This window comes from Mercenaria mercenaria, chromosome 6 (assembly GCF_021730395.1).
Source record: "Mercenaria mercenaria strain notata chromosome 6, MADL_Memer_1, whole genome shotgun sequence".
In the NCBI taxonomy this organism is placed as follows: Eukaryota; Metazoa; Mollusca; class Bivalvia; order Venerida; family Veneridae; genus Mercenaria; species Mercenaria mercenaria.
Window position 1 is genome coordinate 14,502,192 of NC_069366.1, and position 27,432 is coordinate 14,529,623.

At 34.6% G+C, this 27,432-nt stretch overlaps 2 protein-coding genes across 6 annotated transcripts in view; both read right to left on the bottom strand.

Annotated features, from left to right (window-relative positions):
• The window catches only part of LOC128557613 (mucolipin-3-like), a 67,470-nt gene that overhangs the window by 35,570 nt on the left and 4,468 nt on the right, over positions 1 to 27,432 (bottom strand). For 3 of the 5 annotated variants that reach the window (XR_008371266.1, XM_053545164.1, XM_053545170.1), the window contains exons 3-4: positions 27,174 to 27,207; positions 25,072 to 25,257 (exon numbers count right to left, since the gene is read on the bottom strand). Coding sequence is in view for 4 of the 5 variants with exons in the window: in XM_053545164.1 (XP_053401139.1) it covers positions 25,072 to 25,257; positions 27,174 to 27,207 (220 nt within the window). In the remaining variant the exon portion in view is untranslated. The remainder of the gene's footprint in view (positions 1 to 25,071; positions 25,258 to 27,173; positions 27,208 to 27,432) is intronic. The other 2 variants (XM_053545167.1, XM_053545165.1) reach the window with 2 other exon arrangements.
• On the bottom strand, positions 2,722 to 24,670 carry LOC123549597 (mucolipin-1-like). The gene is made up of 12 exons (XM_053545171.1): positions 24,535 to 24,670; positions 23,635 to 23,731; positions 19,993 to 20,560; positions 14,593 to 14,716; positions 14,249 to 14,339; positions 13,582 to 13,681; positions 12,819 to 12,934; positions 11,004 to 11,171; positions 6,438 to 6,569; positions 5,962 to 6,084; positions 4,165 to 4,383; positions 2,722 to 3,552 (listed from the first exon to the last, which is right to left on the bottom strand). Exons 3-12 carry the CDS (start codon positions 20,150 to 20,152, stop codon positions 3,250 to 3,252), a joined length of 1,536 nt encoding a protein of 511 aa, XP_053401146.1. The 5' UTR covers positions 20,153 to 20,560; positions 23,635 to 23,731; positions 24,535 to 24,670; the 3' UTR covers positions 2,722 to 3,249.

Below are 27,432 nucleotides of genomic sequence, written 5' to 3' on the forward strand. Positions count from 1 at the left end.
AGACAATTATGTTTGCTTATTTAGCTCCAATATAAAGTTAGTCAAAGCTTTCGTTAATTTCTATTTAGATGGTGCAAAACAAACCTTTTATATTTCGCTAGATCTCCTCTAAACATCCTAGTTAGCGGATCAGCACTGCAGTGTGTGAAGTGGAATTGTACAATTATACGAAGTTTACTAAAATATGGTTTCAATTCCATTCACACTGCAGTACTGACACGTTATTTGCCGGCACGGTCCCAAAAACCCCAATATATAACAATGGAATAAAATGTATATCAACATTGTATAGATATATTCGGTATAATGACAGTGTCATCCAGCTACATGTGTTACAGTCTGGGTAGATATTACCTTAGTCATCTCAGTTAACGTCTCATTACTGCAGTGTGATTTCATGGAATTGAAATAATACTCTAGTAAACCTCGTTAAAGTTACCAAAATTGGTGGTTCGATAGATCAGATATACTATGCGTGAAAACAATTTCATGCCGGAAGAGCGGGAACAAGAGACTTGAACTTCAAAACTAGAGTAGATCTTTAATTAGCAAATACAAGTCAATATGTCAATCTACAAAGCACACATATTGTACAATGTAAAGTGGGACTTTATTGGTGTTAAATTACCTAAAGAATTATCTTAAACAGCATTTTAGTCTGATTCATTAAACGAAGGTGGCATATTAAAAATAAGGTTTAATTTAGTTACGGCGCTTTGAAATGTCCGCTGTGTAAATATAAAAAGAAATTATATTTTTGCTCGAATTTAAGAAGGAGACCTTCAGATCATTTTTGAAGGTACTGATTGATTACGGACTTTCTTTTTCCTGACGGATACCGTAACCAGAAACGTGTCCTTCATATTAAGCACAAAATAATCGTCAGGACTTTTACATACATTAGCTTATTCATGTCTGCCAAATACACTTTTTGAATGAAATCAAAAGAAAAAGTATTCAAGTACGGTTTGAGATTTAAACATCTTTAAAGTGAATTAAAGAGAATTCCTACAGTTTGTTTCCTTTCGTAGATTTTTTCAAATTCGCATATTTGATAGGAAAATTTGTGCTGAAAACAATGAACAAATAAAAACAATGGGTCACAATGCTTGTTTTTGTGAAAAATTGTTTTGAACACACCCACTATTGTTGAAACTGCCAGCGATTTTTCAGGATTTTTATAATTTTCTGCTTTTTTATGAATATCAAACAAAATATATATTAAGACAGCACAGTAAAGTTTATTCTTTTTACAGTTTTAATTATATACGTATTTGATATTATAGTCATATTTGCAATATTATATCATTACAATAATGGGTACAAATGGGAAAAAGATCTTGTTTCATATTCACTTTTGTGAACTTTTTTCAATGAAAAATAACCATAGTGAAGAATATTTTTTTTGAAAAACAACCCTTTCATAGACTTATAAATAATTGTATTGTGAACATAAAAATGGCTAAAAATGTATGGGTAACCAGGCTAAATTTTATGTTAAGACTGCTTGAATACAACACCTGTTCGGACGAAAAATGACGTGAACCTGACCAAATTGATTACATGTATATCTGCTAGAAGTTAAAAAAGGATTAAAAATCTTAATTCTTTCTATAATTGAATACCAAATTATCTGAAAGAGATATTTTCTTATCAATACAAAGTTAATTGTCTAACATTATATGAACAACGCTGTCTTTGTACTAAAATGCGCTGTCAAAACACAGCCACAAAAATAGCAAGATAAATGTCAGGCATGGTTCATGCCAATACAACATAAACCAGCATCAACATTTGATTACTGATAAAACTTATTATAAATGTTATTTTATTCAAGATTCCTCATATTTACGATGGTCTGTCACATCTTTCAACAAATGTTGACTTCACTTCAATTTTCCATAGAAAGGGTCGTTTGCGCAGAAAGATGCGCATAACAAACTATAGGAATTCCCTTTAAATGCAGAACAAAGAACAAACTTTTTGTAAAATCAACTTGATTTTGCAATGTTTTTAAACACTTGTGTTCATTAAATCATTTTGTGCAGTTTCCTTTAACCTTTAGCCTGCTGGCGGCAACTGATTCTGCCTTTGCGACCAGCGCAGACCAAGTTCAGGCTGATCATTGTGCGTTATTCAGTCAGTAAATTTTCAATCAACAACCCTTCGAGTATTAAATGGTACTGCCACAATTGAATGATGGGTAAGTCCATTTTAGAAATTTAGCAGGCTAACGGTTAAAAGAAATCACAAATATTCAACAGGAATAGCGATGTTTCAAGAACGCAGCTTGCCCGTAACGAAGCTCTACAATAGTGTCTGTATGGATATGTATTCAACCCTTAACCTGCTAAATTTCTATAATGCACTTGTCCTTCTTTGAATTTGGACAGTACCATTAACTGTTAAAAAGTGCAAACCAAAAAGATACTGACTGAAAGGCGACCTGCACTGATCGCAAAGGCAGAATCAATCGTGTCATAATAAGGGTAAATGTCCTCGCTATGTAGCAAGAGGCCGTCAACGTTACTAAGTATTTAATTGTTTGCTGGACTATCAGATGATCTAGTTCCAATTTGCCTTATGTTTATGCTTCAACTATTTCATATAAATTGTTAGCCAAATGGTGCATTTCCATAATTACACTGTCACAAACGTATATAATGTCTGAGCTAATAAAGGGGGTAATCCTGACTATACAGAGCAAACAACCAAATAGAATCTGCTTCACAAATATTCTGTTTACTTTCAAGAAGTTTAGTAAATTAAGGTAAATAAAAAAAAATTATTTACATACAAAGTGTTCTATCTTTAAGATTAATAGTAGTCGTTTAAAAGAAGACTGAAGTTTATTTAAGTCTTTGTGTCTATGACGGGGCGTTACTGATGTCTTAACAAGTCTTAACCAGTGTGTTATTTCGTTCTGTAACAAAACAAAATTCAGTTTATAATCGCTGAATTCTGTTGATTAAATTCTAATTCAGCACAATCTGAAATATAGAATAAGCATACACAAGACGAATCCAGACAAATGTCAAGCAAAATATTAAACGTGAAAAAGATATTAACACTACTTCAATTTTTCCTTCAAAAATACCAGAGCAGATCTAAGTATAAAACTTGAAATGTCAACGACAATTGCTTGGATTTCACCAAATACAAAACCAAAAATGTAAATTTTGGAGAAAAAAAAAACATATCGCATTGTTTTGTGGAGTTGAATTCTGAATGAAAATCTGACTAATTCATTCATGCCTCACACTCATTATCTTCTTGAACGCTTGCGTGTTTGTCACACTGACAGCAGCATATTGTAAATATATTAAAACACATAAATTGTATCAGTTTGCTAAATAGCCCAAACGTGCAGTCATGGTTTCTACAGCAATTGATCGTGTGCGGCCTACAATTTAACAAGTCAATGCGATCGTCGTACGAAATCTTACAACATCTACCAGCGGTTCGGTCTGTACTGAAGTCCATACACATAAAGTATGACAGTGTGGTTGGAATCGAATCCTTGCGTGTTTCCTTTTGTTGTTCATACGAGTTCTGTAATGTACAATATAAAGATAATTTCATTTTGGTGTTTAGACATGGAAGCATTCATCAAAGTATAGCTTATATTAGTATAAACTAAACATGGATGACTTATCAGATTAGAAGTTCGATGGTGTTAACGCTACAACAAAAATATCAAATTTTCATGGTAATGTTATTATATCATACCTTTTAATATTCTAATTTGATTACTTCTAGATAAAATCTGCTTTTTAAACTACACATAAAAAATACTATTAAGGTCATCTTCTGTACTAAATTATTTTTTGAAACTGAATCATTAGTTTGTTAAAACATCAAAATACCTAATGATGAAATTACAGATAATTTAAGAAAGGCCTTCTGCACATATTTAGAAAGTACGGGAATATTTTAGTAGCGAACACACAAGGACCACAATAATATTTTGACCGTATGTTCAGCTTCTCCCATTGGTCATTGTTTGGTTGTGGCCGACAGCTTTCTGTGCCATTTTCGGACAAAAGTGAAATTTTGTTATGAGCATATTACCGTCAGTTATTATAATATAAGAAATATTTCACAATAAGCTTTACTAACTGGTACAAAAACTATACAGATGTTACAGATATATTGTATAATTACCTTCACGACTTCGTATGCACTGTTGAACAATGCAATCAATAGATTTAAGGCTAAAACTGTGAAAATTGTAACATAACCATAGATGATGATCCTAGAAAATATCCAGACTCTATTAAAGTCTCCAACGTAGGCTTTTTGTAATAAAGCAAACGATGCAAAGATTTCGTCTCCATTTATCATAGCAAACAAACTTTCTGCAGTGGTTGAGAGACTTTTGAACTGTAAATATAAGTATTTTTTTCAACGTACATAGACACACAACAATTTACTATTGCTAGCATATGGCTTCAACATCAAACAGGTAAGAGCAAATTAAGGATAGTCTAATTTAACCAATGTCTAAAATACGGATTAAAATAAAAACTATGGAACCACACAGAACCTACATAAAGAGCGTTTGAATGGCTGCACCGTCACTTATACACATTATTAGTTTGACTATAAGAAGTATATGGAGAGCTATCCTACTCGACTCGGCGTCGGCGTCCTTACGCGTCCAAACCTTGATTAAAGTTTTGATAAACTTTCTCTTTATCTCTCTGTTATTACTTGATGGATTTGCTTCAAACTTAAAATTGTTATTCCTGATCATCACCCACATCATATGGAACAAGGGTCTCTCGCACAATATCACTATTTTACTTAGAATTTTAGGTTAATTTTGATGTGTTTTCACTATATCTCTGCTGTTAAAGAAGAGATTTGATTGAAACTTACAGCAATTGTCCATATCATACCCACAAGGAGATAACTCTTGCACCAATGTTTTATTAATTATCACCCTTTTTACTTAAAGTATCATATTAAAATTTTGATACTCTATACCTGTTATTACCAAACGAATTTTATTCAAACTTACAATAGTTGTGCCACATCATTACCCACATTGTATGAAACAGTGGCCATAACTCATGCACAAATATTTCAGGTATATTTTGGTGCACTTTCACTTTATCATTATATCATTGTTATTGAATCAAACTTAAAATAGTTCTTCCACATCACCATCCTCATGATATGACACAAGGACAGTAACTCTAATCCAAATATTTACTGAATTATTTCCCCTTTTTACTTACAGAATTTCAATTTCATTTTAATGCTTTTTCACCATACCTCTGTTGTTACTAAATGGATTTGATAAAACTTAAATGCTTGTTTAGCATCATCACCTACATCATATGACGGTGGCACCAATATGGTATGAGTAATGCCCTCATTTTACTAATATGATTTCAGGTTAAAATTGTAATGAACGTTTGCTCTATCTCAGTTATATTAAACAGATTTTATTCAAACTTAAAAAAGTAGTTCCACATTATTAACCACATAATCTGGCATATGGTCAGGTACTTTTGCAGAAGCTTTCCACGAATTATGTTCCTTTTTATACTTATTTAATGTTTAAATATACTTTATCTCTGTTATTACTAAATACATTTGACGCTAATTTAAGCTGTTGTCCAATATCTTCATCCATATTTGAGTCATTAAACACTCCAGTGACAGATCGAGCTTCTTCAGATGTGCCCAATTTCACTATCCAGCATCGAAATAGTCGATCCTGTGACAGCAATGTAATTGTTATAGTTGTCCTATTAGTTTGGCGAAGGAATCCGGTTTTAAGGTATTGGTCAAATGCGGGTTTTTCGTCTTAGATGTATTGTAATGTTTGAAGTTTTGACTTGATCGTTTAATAGGTTTAAATGGATTGAGAAAATATTTTATCTGAAAAAGTGATGTAACTTATTTGATGCTATTTCACAAAATAAATAAACCTTTCAGAAGATGTAGTACCTTAACATGATACGGTCCAAGAACTATATATGCACACGACCAGAATCCGACAAAGATAATGATAACACAGACAAGGAAGAAAATAACATCCACGGCTGATCTTTTTATGGTCTTAAACAACAACTGAAATATATATGGAGTATAACATTATTATATAAGACAAACAAACCTATGCAAAGGAAACTCGATATTTAAAACAAAGGCTCTAACTTGCCAAACGCTTCATTTAACCATTATATAAGACGAACAAATCTATGCAAAAGAAAATCGGAAATTTGAAAGCCAAACAAATGCAAAACTCATAATGTAATCATATATATTTCTTGCAAAACGAAACATTAAGTTTGCTATTATTAATAAATAAAGATTTGCGTTAGTATGTTCCATGTAATCTACGTTTATATCATTCCGTTTGAATGAAATTCAAAAAGTATAATATGACAAGAGCAAACCTCTTTATCTTACAAAATACTTACGGTGAACTTGTGATTGATTTTGATGAAACGAAGCAGAGAAAACCAAGTGAGTAAGCAGCCGGAGCCAATATACACAACATGTTTGTCCCACTGGTTCAAAGGTTGATTCTCCAAGTCGTTATCATCACCAAGCTTAAAACAAAGTTTCTTTGTTACAAACTTTAACGTGTATAAAGTTTCTGCCGCGTAATGCTCTATGACGTTCTCTAGATGAGAACATTATTTTATGTTCATGTTCATCTTTTCTGTAAGTTGTACTTCAAATGATTAAGATGAAGGCAGATAGATCTTAACGGTCAATTCTAATGGAACATACCAATTAGATACTTGCGCCGTTTCATTACTTCTGTCTATCAAAACCATCATCTAAAATACGTCATATATCCTCGAGGGACCTCATTCCGTGGAGATAAGAAATAATGGTAAAGAAATGCAGAAAATATATACAGTAAACAAATAATGCTCACCTACCTGAATAAATAAATCTTTTTCCAATATTTTGCATTAATTTTCCTCAAATTTGCGATTGTAGCAGGAATGTTACAAGTTGATAACAAATTGAACTGTCAAAAGCTTCCGTCATTTTGCTATGATCCTAATTCCGGTGACGTCACACAAGGGAAGTAAATCATGTTGTTTGTTTGTTTGTTTTGGGTTTAACGCCGTTTTTCAACAGTATTTCAGTTTGGTAAAGGCGGGCAGTTAACCTAACCAGTGTTCCTGGATTCTGTACCAGTACAAACCTGTTCTCCGCAAGTAACTGCCAACTTCCCCACATGAATCAGAGGTGGAGGACTAATGATTTCAGACACAATGTCGTTTACAAAATAGTCATGGAGAACACACGCCCCCGCCCGAGGATCGAACTCGCGACCCCGCGATCCGTAGACCGACGCTCTACCTACTGAGCTAAGCGGGCGGGTTTAAATCATGTTGAGTTTTAGTGTTAGGCACTCAAAATTAATCATGTGTTTTTATGGTCCATTGTCAAAATAGTTTTTAACCTTCCAAGAACATGAAATAAACTTTTAAACACTAAATATGTAAACTTTAACAGTTTTATCTATGTACATAGTTTTTAAACAAGTTTATTGTGGGTGTCTTTTTATTCTTCCTTGTCACAACATGGACAAAGGAAAGAATCACTTCTTCTCAGAACGCGAACTGGTGTGCAGTATGACAAATGCACCCAGTGGTTGCATGTTTTGCCCCTGGTAACATTATCACAACGTCCCCACTTGACAAAAATGATAGAGATGCTCCTGGAAACTTCCTCTGGAGTGTATCTCTTACATTGGCAGCATAACTCATCTTCATCAATCATTGAGTCATCTGTATCAGTATCCGGAATCAAATTAATATGTGAAGGACCAGGCTTTGGGGACAATGGTTCTGAAACTGCTACATTTACTTTATTTTTTCACACTTTTCAGTTTATCATGCTTATTCTGGCTAGGTTTTTTTGGTTCTTCTCATGTTCAGTCACCTTGGCAACTATTTCCTCAGTAATTTCCTTTCCAGCCACTATTTTACTCATTGTTTTCCTTTGTTTGCTTTTACGTTCACTTTTGATCTTCTTAAGATCATTTTCTTTCTTTTCAAATAGGTCTGTAATAGTGTCCTCTTCAGTTCTCAACTGATCAACCATAATTCCACCTTCCACTGTTTCTTGGCTGTCAGCATCATCTATTGTGTCAGTACTCTCACTCTGAAATACTTCAGCTGGCAAGAGCTTCTCCTTTGGGACTGCATCAACATTGAAGGGATATATACCAGAGCGGCGAAAAGATGACTGAATGTTTTCAGATGAGAGAGCTTTAGTGTACACCTGACAAGCAACTTCACAGATGTTGTATCGAGTAATGATTGTTTATGACTGTCTGATTAGTTTGTGACATTGTGCATCATAAATTCTTTGAAAAGGTCCAAAACCCATTGGTTGTAAAATATGGCATCAGTGGGGAGGAAGAATGAAGATGATGATTCCATACTGAAGAGCCCATTCAGACAAACCAACACTGATATGAGACTTGTGGCCATCAAGTATAAGAAGAATCTTCTGTCCATTATGACCAGGTGCAAATTTCAAGAAATGATTTTCAATGTAGTGTCTGAAAATGGATGCGTTTGACCACCCAGATTCACTGATGGTGCCATCAGCTCCAGGAGAAGCTCCATGTAACAGTTCTTCTCGCATGCGCTGTCCGGGGAAGACCAAGTAAGGAGGGATAGCTTGTCCTGCAGCACTCCCACAACCCAAAATGGTGACAGTCTTTCCTTTACCAGAAGTGACAGCTGATGGAGTATAAGAAGAGCCAGCAACAATGTGAGGTGGTTTATGTTCCACAGAAATGCCCTTTTCGTCGACATTGAAAATCAGGTGGGGTTTGTTAGCCAAATTGTGTTTTTTCCAAGGTAGTTTTCAGATTAGAAAAATAGTTGAAAAATACTTCTTTTGAGGCCATTTTGGCCCTAGAAAATTCAAGACCCTTTGGCTTAAGTACTTTCAGTTCAGGCAAACGCTTTAAAAAACCACGCATCCATTTCATTGTCAATGGTTTATCTTGACGCCGTTTACCCAACTGTACACCAAAATCACTTGCAATGTCCACACACTCTTGTCTGGTGTACCCATATCCAAATGCAGCTATCTTTTTAAAGTGATTTACAAGTTTAACTTCTTGAAATTGATCAAATAGAGGTGCAGTTCCAGCAGAAGTGGTATCTGGATGCACATTCCCTAAAGTTCAATCTCTAAGAGTAGATTCAGGCACTCTGGTGAGGGCTGCTGCCTTCCTAACTGAAACACCATCTTCCTTTACCAGTTTATATGCAGACGTTAGGGCACTGGGTGAGTATAACTTGTTTTTTCTCTTTATGTGCTTGGGCTTAGCCTAAAATAAACATTAAAAAAACATATAAGCAGTTGTGATGATAACCCAACAATTAAAATTTGTTTGGCCTAACAGTAAAAACTGACTTCCGGTTTAGATCTGTCAAACAGACGAATATTTTCTAGGGCGCACAAACTTGAAATTTCTGAAGGCAGTTTTGGGTTCAGAAATAGGGATTTTACAAAGCATGTTTAAGGGATTAGTAGACAAGGTAATATAAGACATATATGTAATATATTTTTAAATCTTACCTTTTTGGACGCATTTTATACAAGTTTTGTCAGTTGACAGTTGCGTTCGGTACTTGTAAATATTTACATCCGTGCACGTGTGTGACGTCATACGAACTCTCGCAATAAAGGAGGTAAATAAATATCACCGGAATTAGGACTATCACGGAATGAGGACCACAGACACTTGGGGTCTGGAATCCCCAACCCCTCCAGCCCAAACTACTACGCACCTGTATATATTTTTATCGTCATCATTGTATATCCAGACACAGACTATAACCACACAAGCAATATTAAACTTATTTGAACTAATTTGAAAATATATATAATCTCTCACTAGCTTAAAAATACATAAGATATAAATGTTCGCAAGAAATATCTCGCACACCCACCTTGAAAAATCATCTCATGTTTACTATTTTTGTAACTTTCCCATAGATTTTTGGTGTTCTTCAGTACAGTACATATTTTTCTGCAAAATGATATTCTCGATAGTACTGGATTTTCAGTGCTGCCAACAGAATACGCGAGGAATTCTGCAATTGTCAAAAAAATTGCTCCACTTACAATATCTTTCGACTACGTCAGCTACGGCTGCCGGCTCCGTATCGCGCAGTGAAAACTGGAACCAGTTGGTTCCCATATTCATTATGCGATGTTTATTTATCGTACGAAGCCGGAAGCCACAGCTTACGTAGTCGAAAGATTTTGGAAATGGAACAAAATTTTGCACAATTGTAATGTTTCTCGCGTATTTTGTTGACAGCAGTGAAGATAAAGTATTATCCTGAACATTATCGTGAAGAAAAATATGTATTGTACTAAAGAACACCAAAATTCTATGGGAAAGTTGCATAAATAGTAAACATGGGACGAATTTTCAAGGTGGGTGTGCGAGATATTTCTGGCGAACATTTATGTTTTGTGTATTTTTAAGCTAGTGGGAGATTATATATATTTTCAAATTAGTTCAAATAAGTTTAACATCGCTTGTGTGATTACAGTCTGTGCCTGGATATACAATGATGATGATAAAAATATATACAGGTGCGTAGTAGTTTGGGCTGGAGGTGTTGGGGGTTCCAGACCCCAAGTGTCTGTGATGAGGACCTCCGAGAATATCCAAATTTTGTGACAAAATTGTCTATTTAACTTCTGACCGTCTATTAAAACTGTTTTATAAATCAAGTCGGTGATGAATACAAAAGGGGACTGATATATTGTATTTTATTGAAACTCTGACTATATCAGTCATTGGCATACTTTTGTCAGTTTAATTACTCGTAAGTAATGTATTATATGTTTGTTGCCCAACTTAAATTATATCGTAATGGTGATTTTTATTAGAAGGATTTTGATGTTTCAATGAATTCATCCTTTAAAGAAAAGTATATGGCATATATCCATATATCCAGTGTATTCAAGACCTTATCCATTACCTTGCCTATGATCCACCTGACTCCCAGTAGTGTGAATACATCACCTGTGATAGATGGAATATGCCACCACTGCACATTACCAAAATATTCACCCCAAGGCAGATTTTTCCTTCCTTCTGTCTCACCGTAGATACTTTTGTAATGTTTTCTCATATAGGCGTATGTTGTCTGTATAAAAGATAAAAGGAATACGTAGGTTTCTCGGAAGCACAAAGCACCACAAACACAGCCACAGAGAAACGTATTGCAAAGCAGGCCCACAAAAAAAGAAGTTGTAATGGAAAAATATTATATACGGGTTGCTTCGAAACCCCGACAAGTGCATTTTAATTTTATGCAAAATATAGAAGTAAAAGTGGGGAAGGGGTAGGGGTATAAGGGGGAAGTAAAAGGGCAAGTGGATCAAGGATGAATATTAAAAAGGGAATGCAATGTTCCTTAATCAAAGTTACCCTAAACGTAAACCACAGCAGCGCAGACACTCGCGTACAAAAGACAAACACGCACACGCAAATACACACATAACTAAATATAGATAAACAAACAGTCAAGTAAGATATATCAACAATGTAGGGCACCGCCCGAGACACACAGACGCACAACCACACACATGCACACACATCAGCAGGTAAGCAGGAAAAAACAACAATCGGGCAACGCCTTTGTCCTAATGTGTTGGCTTTGTGTGTGCGCGTGTATGTGTGTGTGTGTTTGTGGTGTATTGGCTTTCTGTGTGTGCGCGTGTATGTGTGTGTGCGCGGGTGGTGTGCACGTCTGCGTGCTGTAGGTTTCGTTTTGGGGAGGCTGCGTTTTTCGTGCGTGGCATGCCCTGTTTGATATTTGTCTTTGTTTTTTAGGATTCCAGCAGCCAAAATTAAGCAGATACAAATGCAAGGGGAAAGAATGGGCAAAAAAATGCAAACAGAATTATGGTATCTTAACTTTCGTGGTGATTCTTTTCTAAACATATTGAAAAAAAATCATATCCTGTATTTCTTACAATTATACAAAAAAGACTTTTTTACGAAATCAAAGCGGAAACATACTGGGAAGTTGTCATATAAATTTTGTTTCTATCACATCTGTGTTTATTCCAGGAGATAAAGCAAAGAATATTTTGACAGACACATGTCAACTAAAAAAACGAAACATATAAATGAACAGATTATTTGACAAATGAGACAGGTAAATTATCTACATTCATGAGCGAGAAATGGGTAATGGTCACAAATTGTCTTTTTCCTTTTTCGTTATTTTAAGAGACTTTAGTTGGGCGATAATTGAAATGTTTTAACAAAGACATACTTATCTGTGTATTTGTGACTAAATTAAAATTGATATTTTTCATTTTATACTGTGTCTAACAAAATGATAATTGAAATGGCACAGATCTACACTAAAATGCTAAAGAATGTGGGATATAAAAAATTAAAAGTTTTTATCGAAAATAAACTTTAGTAAAATCATAGGTGTACTTATGTTTACCACAAAGAACACAAGCAGAATGGCCACCTATTATATAAAGAAAGAAGTAATTAATCTATATAAAGGAACTTTCCGACATTAATTTTGCGAAGTCAAGACGATGAACGTGACATTGTGCATTTCGGTACAAAATTGGTAGAATTGTGTTAAAACATTGAAATTGTCGTATGTTGTACATGATTCCGGTACAAATTGATATCTTGCACTCGTGAATACGGGAATTTACAGTTTCACTTTAGGCTCTAGATCTCGTATTGCATCGGTGAAAGATATATATTTTACAATCAAATCCGTATGCCCCTCTCTTATAACCCAGTAGTTTTTACTCACGATCAGTGCGATTATTCCTCCTACAAACATAACACAGTCAGCAAAAATGGTAACGTAAGCCAGTATCTCGACACCAAGTGCAACTTTCCCGTGATAATCCCTGCATTGTGGAGAATCTGTACGTAGTAAAGAAAAACGTCTAGATAAATTTCCCGGCCTTTATTCAGTCGTATCAGCTTGTTTCTTTTAAACTCTAAGAACAAAAAAAAACGATATCTTTTGTCTAGCATACAGTTTATTTAATTAAGTGTAACTCTGGCAGGCTGATGTGGTATTATAAATGCTGTAAAATGGTGCTAAAACAGTTTCAATCAAATAAAGGGAAATTTATTAAAACATCGTGACACGTCTTGCAATCCTGGCCCCGTGTTCACAAAACATTTTTCGGTCTCAGCTGAGTTTGAGTTTGAAATTTTAATATCAATTTTACTAAAACGTCAAGGTTAAATTCCAACTGAGACTGACCATCAATACTGAATGGCCACTTGAAAATAGTTATTAACTTAAAATTCAGTTTTAAACATGCTATTTAGACAAAAATGACAAATAAAGTTCCATTATCAAACGCTGAGACTGAAAACGTTTTGTGAACACGGGGCCTGGTTTTTAAGTAAAAATACGCTTTTTATGAATTTCTTTTCAGTTCTGCCTATTGATGTTTTAGATTGAAATAGAACAAGTGGAAACTTCACAGGCCGCTCAACACGACAAAAACGAAAATGTTGCAGGCCCGGTTTGATAACCATGAAAACTGTGTTTCTACCTGTAAGAGAGTAATTCATTTTTGTACATCTAACTGGTAAAGTGTCAGTAAAGAGATTAACATTCACTTGACCATTGTGATTTTCATCATTGAAAGACACCTGGAAAACAATGTACATATAAATGTTATGTTAAACACATAGTAGGCTCATTTTTGTCACTTACACATATCATTTTTACAATTAAGGTAGAAATTCCTCATCAAATAACCACATATAAAACTCACAGCTGTTCACGGTTAAGTGACATAAAGTAATAGTCTCGTGCTGAACACCGACTTAGGTTGGTTATGTATTTATTAAGTGCGGACTGTTTTTAACCTAGAATATACACATAAAGGTGTTAATCTTGTATTTACCTAGATGCAGAGCATGAATTGTTTATTTTTGTTTTCAAATATAAAATTTGGACTTAAGACAGTTAGGAAAACGTGAGTAATCTTGGTATCTTTAGGTAGGAGCTATTATTTGTGTTTTGAACACTGATGAAATAGTGTTTTCAATCTTTTCTAAGAGCACCGTGTTTGTATTCCTTATACTTCCTACTGACCATGGTTTATATTACAGGCATACAACTGATTAAGGTTAGATCCACCAAATTGGACTTTGTAGAAAAATAAACATTTTGTACAGCATTACAACATATTTATAAACTAGAAATATACTTACATTTCCATATATATGAAGGCACCTTGAATCGTTATTGAACCTGTCCACTCTCAATGAATGAATAGAAAATGCAATCCTCAGTTCCAGGACCCTAAAGTGTCATTTACAATGTTTGCTTAAATTGACTATGAGTGTGGTAAATTTGTCTAAATGTGTTGGTTTATTTTCAAATTAACTGAATATTTTTGTAACAATATGTAGATTAAAGATTAAAAATATATCTTGACTCCCCCATAATGGTATTGTGCCATATAATGACTTCTTTGGCGTGATATTAAAGTTGTGTGATATTTCTGAAATCAGTCCTATAAAATTTGCATCTAATTTAATTATTTCGAACAAACCTGTCTAGAACAGAGGACAAATTGTTGTTATTGAGATCCACTGTAATATTGTAGCTGTATAATGTATTGCCGTCTTCTTTTTCATCTTTTGACAATCCAAGGTCTGGTTTAAAACTCCGCTGAACTAATAAAATAATCTTAAACCAAGAGTTACATTGTATTTTTGTGCGATAAATCTTTAGATACTACATTTTTGTAGTATGCCGCAGCGCCGTAGCCACACTGAGGCAAACCGAGGCAGTTGCCTCGGTAAAGATTTTAGGAGCAAAACAAAAAAGTAGGCCTATCACACTGATGAAAAGTTGAAAAAAGGTAAATTAATAATATCATTAGAAAAGATCTATATCAGAATATCATTTGCATCATGGCATCAGTGAGACAAAGTGAGGCAGAAATCCTAGCGGTCATATTGATAGCCTTGTCAGGCCCGGATCCAGGGCCGGGCCGAAGAGGAAAGCCCCCTGACCCCCTAAAATGATAGGATTTCCCCTACAGTACCTCAAAATTTAGACCCAAAAAAGGCACCATAAGCCACCATTTTGTATCTGTATTTCAAAATTTTCCAGGAAGAGAGCCCACTGACCCCACTAAAATGAGGGGAGAATCCCATCCCATACCTTCAAAATTAAACCCCAAAACGCACCAGAGGCCACTGTTTTATACCGATATTTTGAAATTTTCCAGGGGAGGAGCTCCTGACTCCAAAATTAAGGGGGAGAGCCCCTCCCATACCTCAAAATGTGACCATAAAATGCACAATATGCCAACATTTAACACCTGTATTTCATTTTTTTCCAGGGGGAGAGCCCCCTGACCCAACTAACATGACAGGATCCTCTCCCATACCTCACAGTTTAGACAAAAAAATGCACCAGTGGCCACGATTTCATACCTGTATTTCAATTAATCCAGGGGAGATCGCCCCAACTCCCCTAAAATGATAGGGGTTTCCCTAAAGCACCTCAAAATGTAGACCATAAAAGGCACCTTGGCCACCATTTCGAGAGCTCACTGACCCAACTAAAATGAGGGGGAGAACCCCTCCCATACATTAAAATTTAGACCAAAAATTGCAACAGAGGCCACCATTTAATATCTGTATTTCAAACTTTTCCAGGGCGAGAGCCCCTTGACCCCCTAAAATGAGAGGATTTCCCCTACACTATAGTACCTCAAAATCGTCCCCTACCCCTCACCCCCAAACACGGACAGAAGCCCTCTCCCGTATCTGCCCCTCCTCGGTCTATAAATTAATAAACTTCTAGTAAACTGATAGCATGTTATGATATGTCTTTACTGATAATTTATTGCCTCAATTAAAAAAATGAGTGTATCCGACCATATAAGATTAGGATAAATCCCAATTATCCTTGTTATCAATATAATGTTTTGTTAAAATATGAAAGTAACTGTGAGAAATAGGGCTAAAAGGCTGACTTTTACTATGATATAACGCAGTCTTAAGAGTGTTTCAGAACGCACCAGAGACGTCCTGGGAAAAATAGATTACCTCTGTTAAAATTTGTGTCTGGCGATGGCACTGTATATTCTTTGTCTAAATATTCTATTTTAAAGTAAACCATCATTTATAAAATATCTTTAAATGCTAGTGACACTACTGCGTTCAACAACCCTACCTGTTTGTCAGAAATCCTACACGAAAATGTACAATAATTTGTGGCTCACGTAAGATTTTGCTTACCCGAATCTGCTATAATTTCACTTTGTTGCATTTTATTCATAGCACTGATTTATAGATAACAAGACTTCAGTAATATGCCATACATGCAAGAAACACATTCATGCGCCGTAGCCTTCCACTAAGCACTCCACTTTGCAATAGAGAATTGTACCAATATGATTAAAGCAATATGTCATAAAGATTAGTTTTTGTACTGTCTGGACATTTTTGCGGTCGCTTTTCCTACATCAACATTTTTAACAGAAGGGCAGTTTTGATATTTAAAAAAACTAGGACCGACAATGACAAGAGTCATCTCTTTCAGTAACTTCTTCCATCTTTTGAATTAAAATGTTGATAATTGTTACGCGACGCGGTCACACCACTTCTTAGACATTGGCAGAGATAAAACAAGAGCACCGCCATCGCTCGTCTGCAAGTGCTGGACAAAATGTAAGAAAACACTTAAAGGTCCATTACTAAGGGAAAGTGAGTTGGCAATTTTTTTCATAGCCGGTGCATAGACTTCTGCAAGACACTAAATAATGAAGATTGGCAGGTCAAAATTTACAGAAGGTCTTTGGAACTCAAAGAAATGTATGTGTATTATGTTGAAATTTCAATGAATCGACAGAATGACCCCCCAGGTCTTTTTAACTTTCTTCATACTTCATAGAAAAATAATTGTACATATACTGCGATTTATTTCGAATTTCTACATACCAACTTTCATTTTCCAATAAAATGAAATAGTTTCTGTGCTTTTTAAAAGAAATTAAAATGTTCACTTTCCTTAGTATTGGACCTTTAAAGGTTAGATTTTCTAAGTATAAAAAGGGTCATAATTCTTACAAAATGCAAGTTAGAATTATAGTACTTAGTCTACATAGTCATCTGATGATGATACACAAGTGTGCAAAGTTTCAAAGCTGTTGGAGCTTTGAGAAAAAGTGGACCTAAACAAACAATTAAGGAGGTAGGTTACCTTGGTACAAGGGTAAATTCAAATTAATTGAACCGCAACATTTTTTTGTATTTCCTGTAATATGAAGTTTTAACTGCTACAATCTCAATTTCGTTTGTCTCTGTCCCTTCAAGTTCAATTTTTATCCAGGTTTGAAGAACATGACCCTCCAAACGTATTTCATATTGAAAGAAGAAGGAAAATACGGAAATTTAACACTTTTCAGAGTATTTTAGTTTCATTGATATCCGTAGAAGTCTGCATAATTGATCATTTTACTAGTATGCACGTTAGCTTTCTAATATAAGCTTAAAATGTATATGTCGCGGGGCTCGTGTCTCCATGGTAACGCATTTTCTCTCATTTTTAAACAACTATGTATAAAAATAGGGGTTTTCGACGGCTTCAGTGCCATTCTGTTAATGACTATCATGGAATATTTGGGTAATATTATTAGCAAAATATCATGCACTTTACATGGTACCCTATTTTTCTTAAAGTTTAAAGTAACCATGGCAACAGAGATGTTTAAAATAGCGTTTATCATGCTTTTTGTGGTAATTTCTTATAAAAAATATTGAATAAGATTATCTTTTTAGTTAATGTGGCTTTAAAACATATTATTTCTAAAGTAAGTTACATTTTGTGTTATTTGCATTTATTCAAACACATTTCACAGGTTAGAATATTTACAGCAGTACCCCTCGTATGGTATTTTTCATGGAAAAATCGTTCAACTTGCTGCTACTATTCTCATGGATATTGTTGAAATGAAAATAAAAAGCCGAAGCTGTGTTTCTTAAATAGATCAGTGTCAACGCTTTTGAATTTTACATTTAGATACATAGGTCACGGGCTTCGTTTCCATGGCAACATCAATTCAATTTAAGAAACCACTATTTTCTACTGAAATTTGAACAATTTTAGATCTTAGTTTTAGTATATAAGTAACAAATTATCAACGACCCTGAAAAAAAGGTATTACAAATCAAACTGCTAGATTTTTTATTTGAAAATGGCCGTAAAAAGTAACCTTTCATCCAACTATATTCCAAATAACATTGGTTACCATCATCCATTTTCTTACATTTCGCATAACATTTCAATATAACTACATAAAAGAAGCAAAATATTGATTATTATTCTGAGCAAAAGACTCATAAAAAATATTTTAGCAAATAATGGTTATTTGAAAATAGTTAAAATAAAGGAAATGCACAGAATTACGTACTTTCAAGATAAAAGCTATTAATTTTGCGCGGTAACTGACACGTAACGTCATGACGTCAATGACGTCATTTAAAGGCAACATTGTTTTGAAGCGTTTCTGCGGCAATTTATTCATTATTTCTACATTATTAAACCAAAAAGCATCAGCTCGAAGACAGGTTCATGATTTGTTTTCAGAAAAATGAATATACAAACACATTTAGTTTGTCGTAAACGTCGTCGTAAATCGTCTCGTTAGCTTCCGGTTGGACATGCGCACATACAAATATGAAGGTAACCTACCTCCTTAACCAAGAAACTCATTTTTTCTAAGTACAAAAAGGGCCATAATTCTGACAAAATATATAATATGAAATAAGGCAAAGCCTCAAAGCGAGCTCAAAGAAATTGGATTTAGCTAAAAATATTATGCATCATTTATTTGTCACACAGAAACTATTCCTTACTCACAAGAGTTAGGAGAACCCATTCACTTGAAGAAGTCTACATTTAGTGTCACCATACCTGTAACAGTGAATATCATACGTTGTAAAAATTATGGGAAGCCGGTGTCACGGTGACGTCATTACCGCGTTCCCGTTTCTTTCTGCTTATTAATGACATTTTTACCCTTTTCTGGCCGATGCTTGATCTTTTAAATGAAAATAATATTTTTTTTTCAAACAACTGGAAAGCATTCTTTCATTATTGTTAAGTGATGAATATTTTTTAGCAATTGAATGAAGTTATGTATTCACTCCGGAAAGAAGTACTTCCTGTGAGCACCTATCCGTTAGGGTGCGCTTTTTAAGAACTTCCGACGAAACTTTTCAAATCCATCACCAAGTGTGGAAGTATACTTGCGTTACCGTAAAGCTCGATTCTCGAGCAGGCCCTTCGGGCCTGCTCTTCGAGCTCGCTATAAATCAGAGTTATGGTTCTTGGCCTACATAGTCAGCTTATGATGATGAGCAAGTGAGCAAGGTTTTAAAGCTGTAGCACTTATAACTTATAGCAAAAGATGGACCTTAGCAAAAATTTTGACCAACGCCGACACTGACGACAACGCCGACGATCAAGTAACAACTATACCTCGTAGATTTGTTTTCAAAATCAGACGAGCTAATGAAAAGGAACAATAACATGGTTTCTAAAGTGCTATTGTACAAAATCGGACTCCTGGAACGTAATCAATACTTTTTTCCAAAACATGATTTCGTATATATCTAGCTGTTACCTGTGAAATATATATCTTTACACACCGTACATAATCATCATAAAGCGATCTCTGAAATAATCTAAGGCCCGCGTGTGGCACACATTACCGCGAAAGTAAGTTTCCAGCTGTAGTCTCGAAATGATGTGTGTGTGTGTGTTTTTTTGTTTGTTTGTTTTTTGGGGGTTTTTTTGTGTGTGTTTTTGTTTTTTTCTCTGTTTTGTTTTTCAGTGAGCGATCCTTTTCTTTTAATTCATCGGTACTTTTTTAAACAATTATAACTTTACGAATATGTGTCTGCATGCGTTGTAATCTAGCCAATTATCTTACCATTTGTGTGAATGTTTTTTAGTCTTTGAATTTCTGGATTATCTATCAAATCAAAGTAAACAACATGTATAGTAATGTCGTCGCCAGGCAGTTTTCTAAAGTATCCTGTGGCCTCAGATTCTGCATTGTAAACCTGAAAATATATTGACGACCAAAACATCAAGAGTTGTTGATGCGAATGTATAAAGTTTAACAAAACGTTTTGCAAATACAAGAAATTCGCTGTTTTGAAGAAAACGATATTTTGTTCATATCCATACTTCTATTCAGTTCTATGTATAAGGTATTTTAAATATTATCGCTCATACTTTAATGGATGTTTTTACAATGACATGACTTTAATTTTATCTTCTTGAAATGGTAATATTAGAATTGTATACATTAATCTCTTGTAAGCATTTTATGCCAAACATTTTTGATATTTCTTAACAGCTTTCTTGCTATAAAGTTTTTGATAATTTACGAATACTTCCATTTTCCACTGCATAGTTTATTCTTTTTCGAAGATTGTCCGTGTTATACACTGCAAACTTTCCTATGGACGGGGGATATGGCAATGTCTCATAACCTACAAGTATAATAAAAAAATCATAACTTTTACTTTACATATAGTTTGCTTTATTCATTCAAAATTCTATTTGTCAGAATATATATCATACATTGTCTCATACATTGTCGCAATAAAAAGCTTATTCATTTCATTTCAGAACGGTTATGGACGAATCAATAAGCGCGTGTCATATTCAGATCTGTTTCATATAGACATTATTTTTCTATAATATATCGAACAGCAAAAGAAACTATCCAGATGTATAACTGGGGTATTTTTTAATTAGAAAACTAGGGGTCCCAGTTAGGTGTCAGCGCAAAATGTTTTTTTATTTTATTTATACTTTGTGGTAATATACCTACATGTATTAAGTTTCATTAACAAGTGTTACTGTTACCAGTTTTGACTGACTTTGATAAATATTCAAATTTAAAGTGGGTGGGGTAATCTGACATGTGACCAGCCAGGAACACAATTTCTGTTATTTTTTTAAAAATGGTTCAAACGTTTTACCTGAAACTTTCATGATAAAATAACTATGCAATGGACATTCACATAACATGTTGCATTTTAAATTGTACTGAATACTTTTTTCAGCATAGAGCCACAAGTGGTTTAATCAAATTTACTGATTTTCAATGGACGAACTTCACCCAAAAGCTAAAACATTTTTTATTAGTTAAGATATTAAAGTGTTATTTTCAGCAGATATTGTAAACTAAATAAACATAAAAATGACAGTATATCAGTACACTCTGATTAATATTGGAAGAGTGGTATACTCTCAAACTGGGTAAAAGTGGGTGGGGTAAATAAATATTCGAAGCAACACTATAAAAATTGTGCAGTTGTTACGAAATGGCCTCAGATTGTCTATTACTATCTTAATTGTGCCCCCCATGAGTGGTGGGGGCATATAGATTTGCTCTTGTCCGTGCGTCCGTCCGTCCATCCGTCCGTGCGTCCATCCGAAGTTCGTGACGCGCCTAGCTCAAAAAGTAATTGATATAAATTGATGAAACCTTGCAAGAGTCTTTATCATGATATGGACTTGCGCATCTTCTATTTTTCGTCTGGCTACGCCCCCTATTTCTAGAGTTATGGCCCCTGAAATGGTAAAAAATGCACATTTTCACCTTGTGACACGCCTAGCTCAAAAAGTATTTGATATAAATTGATGAGTGTTTATCATGATATGAACTTGTGCACCTACTATTTTTTTACCTGGGTCTGCCCCCTATTTCCAGAGTTATGGCCCCTGAAATAGTAAAAAAAATGCACATTTTTACCTAATTCTGTGCCTTACACAGAAGTATTCTCGGTGCCTTACTCAGAAGTATTTAAATGTAAATTCATGAAACCTTACTTGAGTCTTTATCATAATGTGACCTTTGCACACATGGCATTCTTCTTGAGAATTTTAGCATTCATTACAGAGTTATGTCCCTTGAAATAGCCAAAATAGTGGATTCTTTGTTTGTGATGCTCATAGCTCAAAAAGTATATGGTATAGAATAATAAATCCTTTTCATATTTTTTTAGGCTATACCCCATGAAGACTGCAAACATTTGAATTGTTCCCCCTCATTTGTGACAAATGTACCAGTCGTGGGGGTGGGGGTGGTGGGGGGGGCGGCGCACACCATGTGTCCTACAGACACATTCTAGTTTTATTAAATACAGACTTGGTTGATAAATTTTAACAAAAAATAGTTCTCTTTAATAAGACTTTATACATGTGTGCCATGGAAAAATCAATGCAGAAAATTTAATGTTAATTTGAACAATAGCTTTCCTCATAATATACTGCCTCAGGCAAAACCTTTTATTAAATACTTTGAGCTTTCAGGGTTAATTTGGTTTGTCTACATGTCATGTTCAAGGTCCATGCTTTTTCCATGACACACATATATAAAGTGGGAAATTTTTTGTTAAACTTTATCAATCAATGCTGCATTTAATAAAATTAAGATAGTAATAGACAATCGGAGGCCATTTCGTAACAACTGCACAATTTTTGTAGTGTTGCTTCGAATATTTATTTACCCCACCCACTTTTTCCCAGTTTGAGAGTGTACCACTCTTCCAATATTAATCAGAGTGTACTGATATACTGTCATTTTAATGTTTATTTAGTTTACAATATCTGCTGAAAATAACACCTTAATATCTCAACTAATGAAAAATGTTTTAGCTTTTTGGTAAAGTTCGTCCATTGAAAATCAGTAAATTTGATTAGACCACTTTGTGGCTCTGTGATGAAAAAAGTATTCAGTACAATTTAAAATGCAACATGTTGTGTGAATGGCCACTGCTTAGTTATTTTATCATAAAAGTTTCAGGTAAAAAGTTTGAACCATTTAAAGAAAAAATAACAGAAAGTGTGTTCCTGGCTGGTCACGTGTCAGATTACCCCACCCACTTTAAATGTGAATATCTATAAAAGTAAGTCAAAACTGGTAACAGTAACACTTGTTAATGAAACTTAATACATGTAGGTATATTACCACAAAGTATAAATAAAATCAAAAAACATTTTGCGCTGACACCTAACTGGGACTTTATAAATTCAATCTTCATACCACATTACACTTGAAGAAATTCACGTGATAAACTATAAAAAAGATCAGCCTCGAAATCAGTAGCCCCACAATAGCCGTTTTGCACGACATTCTCGTGCGCATGTAACTGATGATCTTCTTTGTAAAATTTTATTGTCATTGGAAACATTGATGATTGACGCATAAAGTTAAAAAAAATGTTGGTTGCATGACACGACTGAATCAAATTCAGCGCCAGCGCGCAATTAGGATGTTACAATGCAACAGACGCACAGAAACCAACGGCTATTGTGTGTCTAGTGACTTTGCGGTTGATCGATTTTTTAAATTAATTAAATTGAAATTCCACTACGAATTGTGGAACTGACAGCCTCGTTCTCAGATTAGAGCAAGAACCGGTTTTTTTGTTGTTGTTTTTTTTTTTTTGTTGGTTTTTTTTTTTTTTTGATACCTTGATCCATCACTCCTCAGCTTGGAAGACTCACTTTGTTTCAAAGATAAGATATACCTACGAAAATAGAATTAGCTTACTGGCGTCCCAATTTTGCAACAAGGTGTGATGTAAGGCAATGTAGCCATCCTCGATAATACTGCTCACGCGTTCACGACAATGTCCTATTTGAAACGTCTGCAACGGTAAAAGAAACGTCAGAAAAATGACATAGAAAATGAGGTTTACATTTCTTGAAAACACTATAAAAGCTAAATAAGAAAATCACGGAAGTTATGTCCCAGGTTATTTCACTTTCGTACCTTCGAGCAACAGTTACAAGAAAATATGCATTTAATATTTAACTATTTTACCATGAAGGCATTTGTAGCATGGAACCAGCACAGCAGACGCAATTCATTTTTATTTAAAACTTAAAGAACAAATACATATTCTAACAGGAAAAAAAAACAGTAATATCTAAAAGAGAACTTACGGTGCCCCTAAAGTGACATGTTACGCACTTTTTGTCCACTAAGGTAATGTGAGACTTTTTTTATTTCGTTTAAACGAAATAGTATTTCGTTTAAACGAATTAGTTATTTCGTTTAAACGAATTAGTTGTTTCGTTTAAACGAATTAGTTGTTTCGTTTAAACGAATTAGTTATTTCGTTTAAACGAAATTGTTATTTCGTTAAACGAATTAGTTATTTCGTTTAAACGAAATTGTTATTTCGTTAGAATTTATAACCTTTAGTAGACGAAGTGGGCGTATTCAAACGACAGCAACGTAAGACAGTTTGTGTTAGTCTTTGTTAAATCTGAGAGTGTTCTAATGCTTTTCTTTTCTTATGTGAAATACTTGCAGCAATGTACATCTTACGTGTTAGTTACGCACGGATGGTTTTGTATTGTTGTTACGTTTATTGAATGTTGCTTTTCGATTTTTGTCATTTTAACAACGAACAGCAACGTGTAAGACTACAAAATGGGTACTTACAATATGCGTTAGGCACCATATCTTGGCGAAGTACACAAAAAACCAAGCTAGATGGAATACGCTTATCCAACAAGCACCGCCCTTGCATTTTATTGGTGAAAATAAGAAGAGTCGTAAAGCAAAGGTCAACCAAAGAGTACCTATAGTATAAATATTCATTCTAATTGATAATGTAAACGTAAAACTAAAATATTTCATAAAATTTTATATTTCTTGCCTTAATAACTAATTTGAAATAAAAACAAAGCATTGTTTAAAATCAAGATATGAGCCGTGTCATGAGAAAACCAACATAGTGGCTTTGCGACCAGCATGGATCCAGACCAGCCTGCGCATCCGCGCAGTCTGGTCAGGATCCATGCTGTTCGCCAACAGTTTCTCTAATTCCAATAGGCTTTGAAAGCGAACAGCATGGATCCTGACCAGACTGCGCGGATGCGCAGGCTGGTCTGCATCCATGCTGGTCGCAAATGCACTCTGTTGGTTTTCTCATGGCACGGCTCATATATTATTCCTTCTGTTACTTGAATAAGGTACCTTTGTTTTTATGTTTGGAACAGCTTTTAACACTTCTGGAATCAGCGTTTCCTCTCCTGTTAGATTGTTCATCTATAATTCCGAGCATACGAACATGCGTGGGGCAGCGGGCTTCTACATTGTGTTCTGCTTTGTCATCGTCATCATTAGGTGTCATTTCTTCTGCAAAAATGACTTTCATTTCTTCTGCAAAAATGACCCGAACATAATTATTTTGAGACAACGCAATAATTATGCTGTAATCCCATTACGGGATTTAATAAATAAAACATATTCAGCAGCATTGTTAATAAACATAATTGTAAAATCGTAGTACGTAGTTTAATATAGATTAAACAATCACAGCATGTTAACGGAAAGATTCATTCACTCTAAGTGTTGGTGATTTTGTGAATATGATAAATCATTGTTGACCAGTCTGAATTTATCAAGTGCGTGAGAAAACATTTAGGCAAACATAATACAATCATTAAGGCCATAAAGCTCTCTCCTGTAAATGATATTGTTTTAATATCAATGAATGCGCGTATTTACAGAACGCATTTAGTATCTTCATAGGATATTACTTGAGTATCTTTTCATTTTGAATTTATTAAACGGGAGAGGGTGAATAAAATAATAAAATGCGAGGCTGTGCTGAGCATTCTATCTATGTTATTCAAAGAGTTTAATAAATTCAATGCAAAAAGTCACAAATGTAATATTCTTTTTATCTGACACATGTTAGCTTTGCCTGTCAAAACATCAAAAAATCTACTTTCTTCAACTATATAAACAAGTCAAATTGACCAACGTCTCCTATACTATAAACGACGCCGACGACAACGCTTTATTACACAAATGTATTATTGTTTTAATCTAATGGCTTTATTATACTCCTGCGACGTCAAATTAAGAAATAATTTATAGCAAAACAGTGCTTTATCGCTATTTATACACGATGGGCGGTTATACGTCGAGCGTAATAATTTCGGACGACGTATAACCGCCCGAGTGTATAAATAGTGATAAAGCACTGTTTTGCTATAAATTATTTCGATTCTAATAAGTTCTTTATTGTAAAATTTATATCAAATATGATGGAACTGTTTCTTTGCGCAAGCATGGCGCCAATAGTAGGTATTTGTTAAAACACGCCTGGACCGGAAACGGTAATACGTCTTGCGGCAGAATTCAGTTCGAGCGAAAATTATTGCGAATTATTCAGCAAAGCGAATAACTAATTCAGTATGTGTATAAATTAATCAAAACATTTGTGCAATGTCACATTTCGTTTAAAACATATTATTAAGTAAAATATTTCATGAAATTTGAAAGCGCTATTTCTTGATGCGTACATGGCGCTAAATATCACGTTGACGTGACGTCAACATACCATCGTTGTGATGATTAAAGCATTGTTAGCCATATTAAAACATGTGAGAAAAGACAATTAATTACGTCGCGTTGGCGTGCTCGAGGGCTTATGTAGCACATTTTGTTGTATTGTCCTTGTGCCCGCGCAAACATGCCAGAACTGAATTTAAGAAGTTCCGTTGTGTTGACTTGGAACACGCGCTTGGAACAAAACGAAACTATCAAGCTCAAGAACGAACTATTGAACGCAGCAGATCGCGCGCGCCACACGACTTTTGTCCCATTGTGCTGCGCTACATATTCGTCATTTTCACTTGAGAATGTTTTTATCAATATTTAGGCCGAATAGTTTGATTCAAAGGTGATATTTCGTACAGAAAGATTCGCGAATATGCCGTCAAAGAATAGCGACAAAAGCTACTGTTGTGAATTCTTCCAGAAAATTTTACGAATATGAGCATGCGCATAGCAACATACCAAACTTTTAGCGTGCCGTTCTGCCGTTCGCGCCAACGCGAGACACAAAACAATATATTTCATACTTTTTATACTAGAGCGTGTGCAAACGCATCAAAGCGCCAACACGAAAAGTTTGTTGCGTTCAATGTTGAGAAATATCCTAAATAAGCCACCATAATTAATTTGTAATTTCTTATGCCAATCCGGTTAACTTACAACAGTTACATTATGTTACATTCCTCTTTATTTTCATATTTTTTATTTTAATTTGATTATTAACTTGGTACCTTCTTTTTGTATATCTTCAGAATTTATTGAAACCTGAAATGTAAAAGCAAATACACATACTCTAATGTAAAATAGCAAGGACATATGCCAACAGGAAAAGCCACATTCAATGAAGGCGACTGCCCATAAGTCTTTCAGATACAGTACTCCAGTAATTTATTATTTTCTTTCTGTTTTATGTATAGTAGTCGCAGCTTGACCGCGATGTTTGACCTTTGGCTGATTATTCATATCGATTATTTCATTGTAGAAATAAGG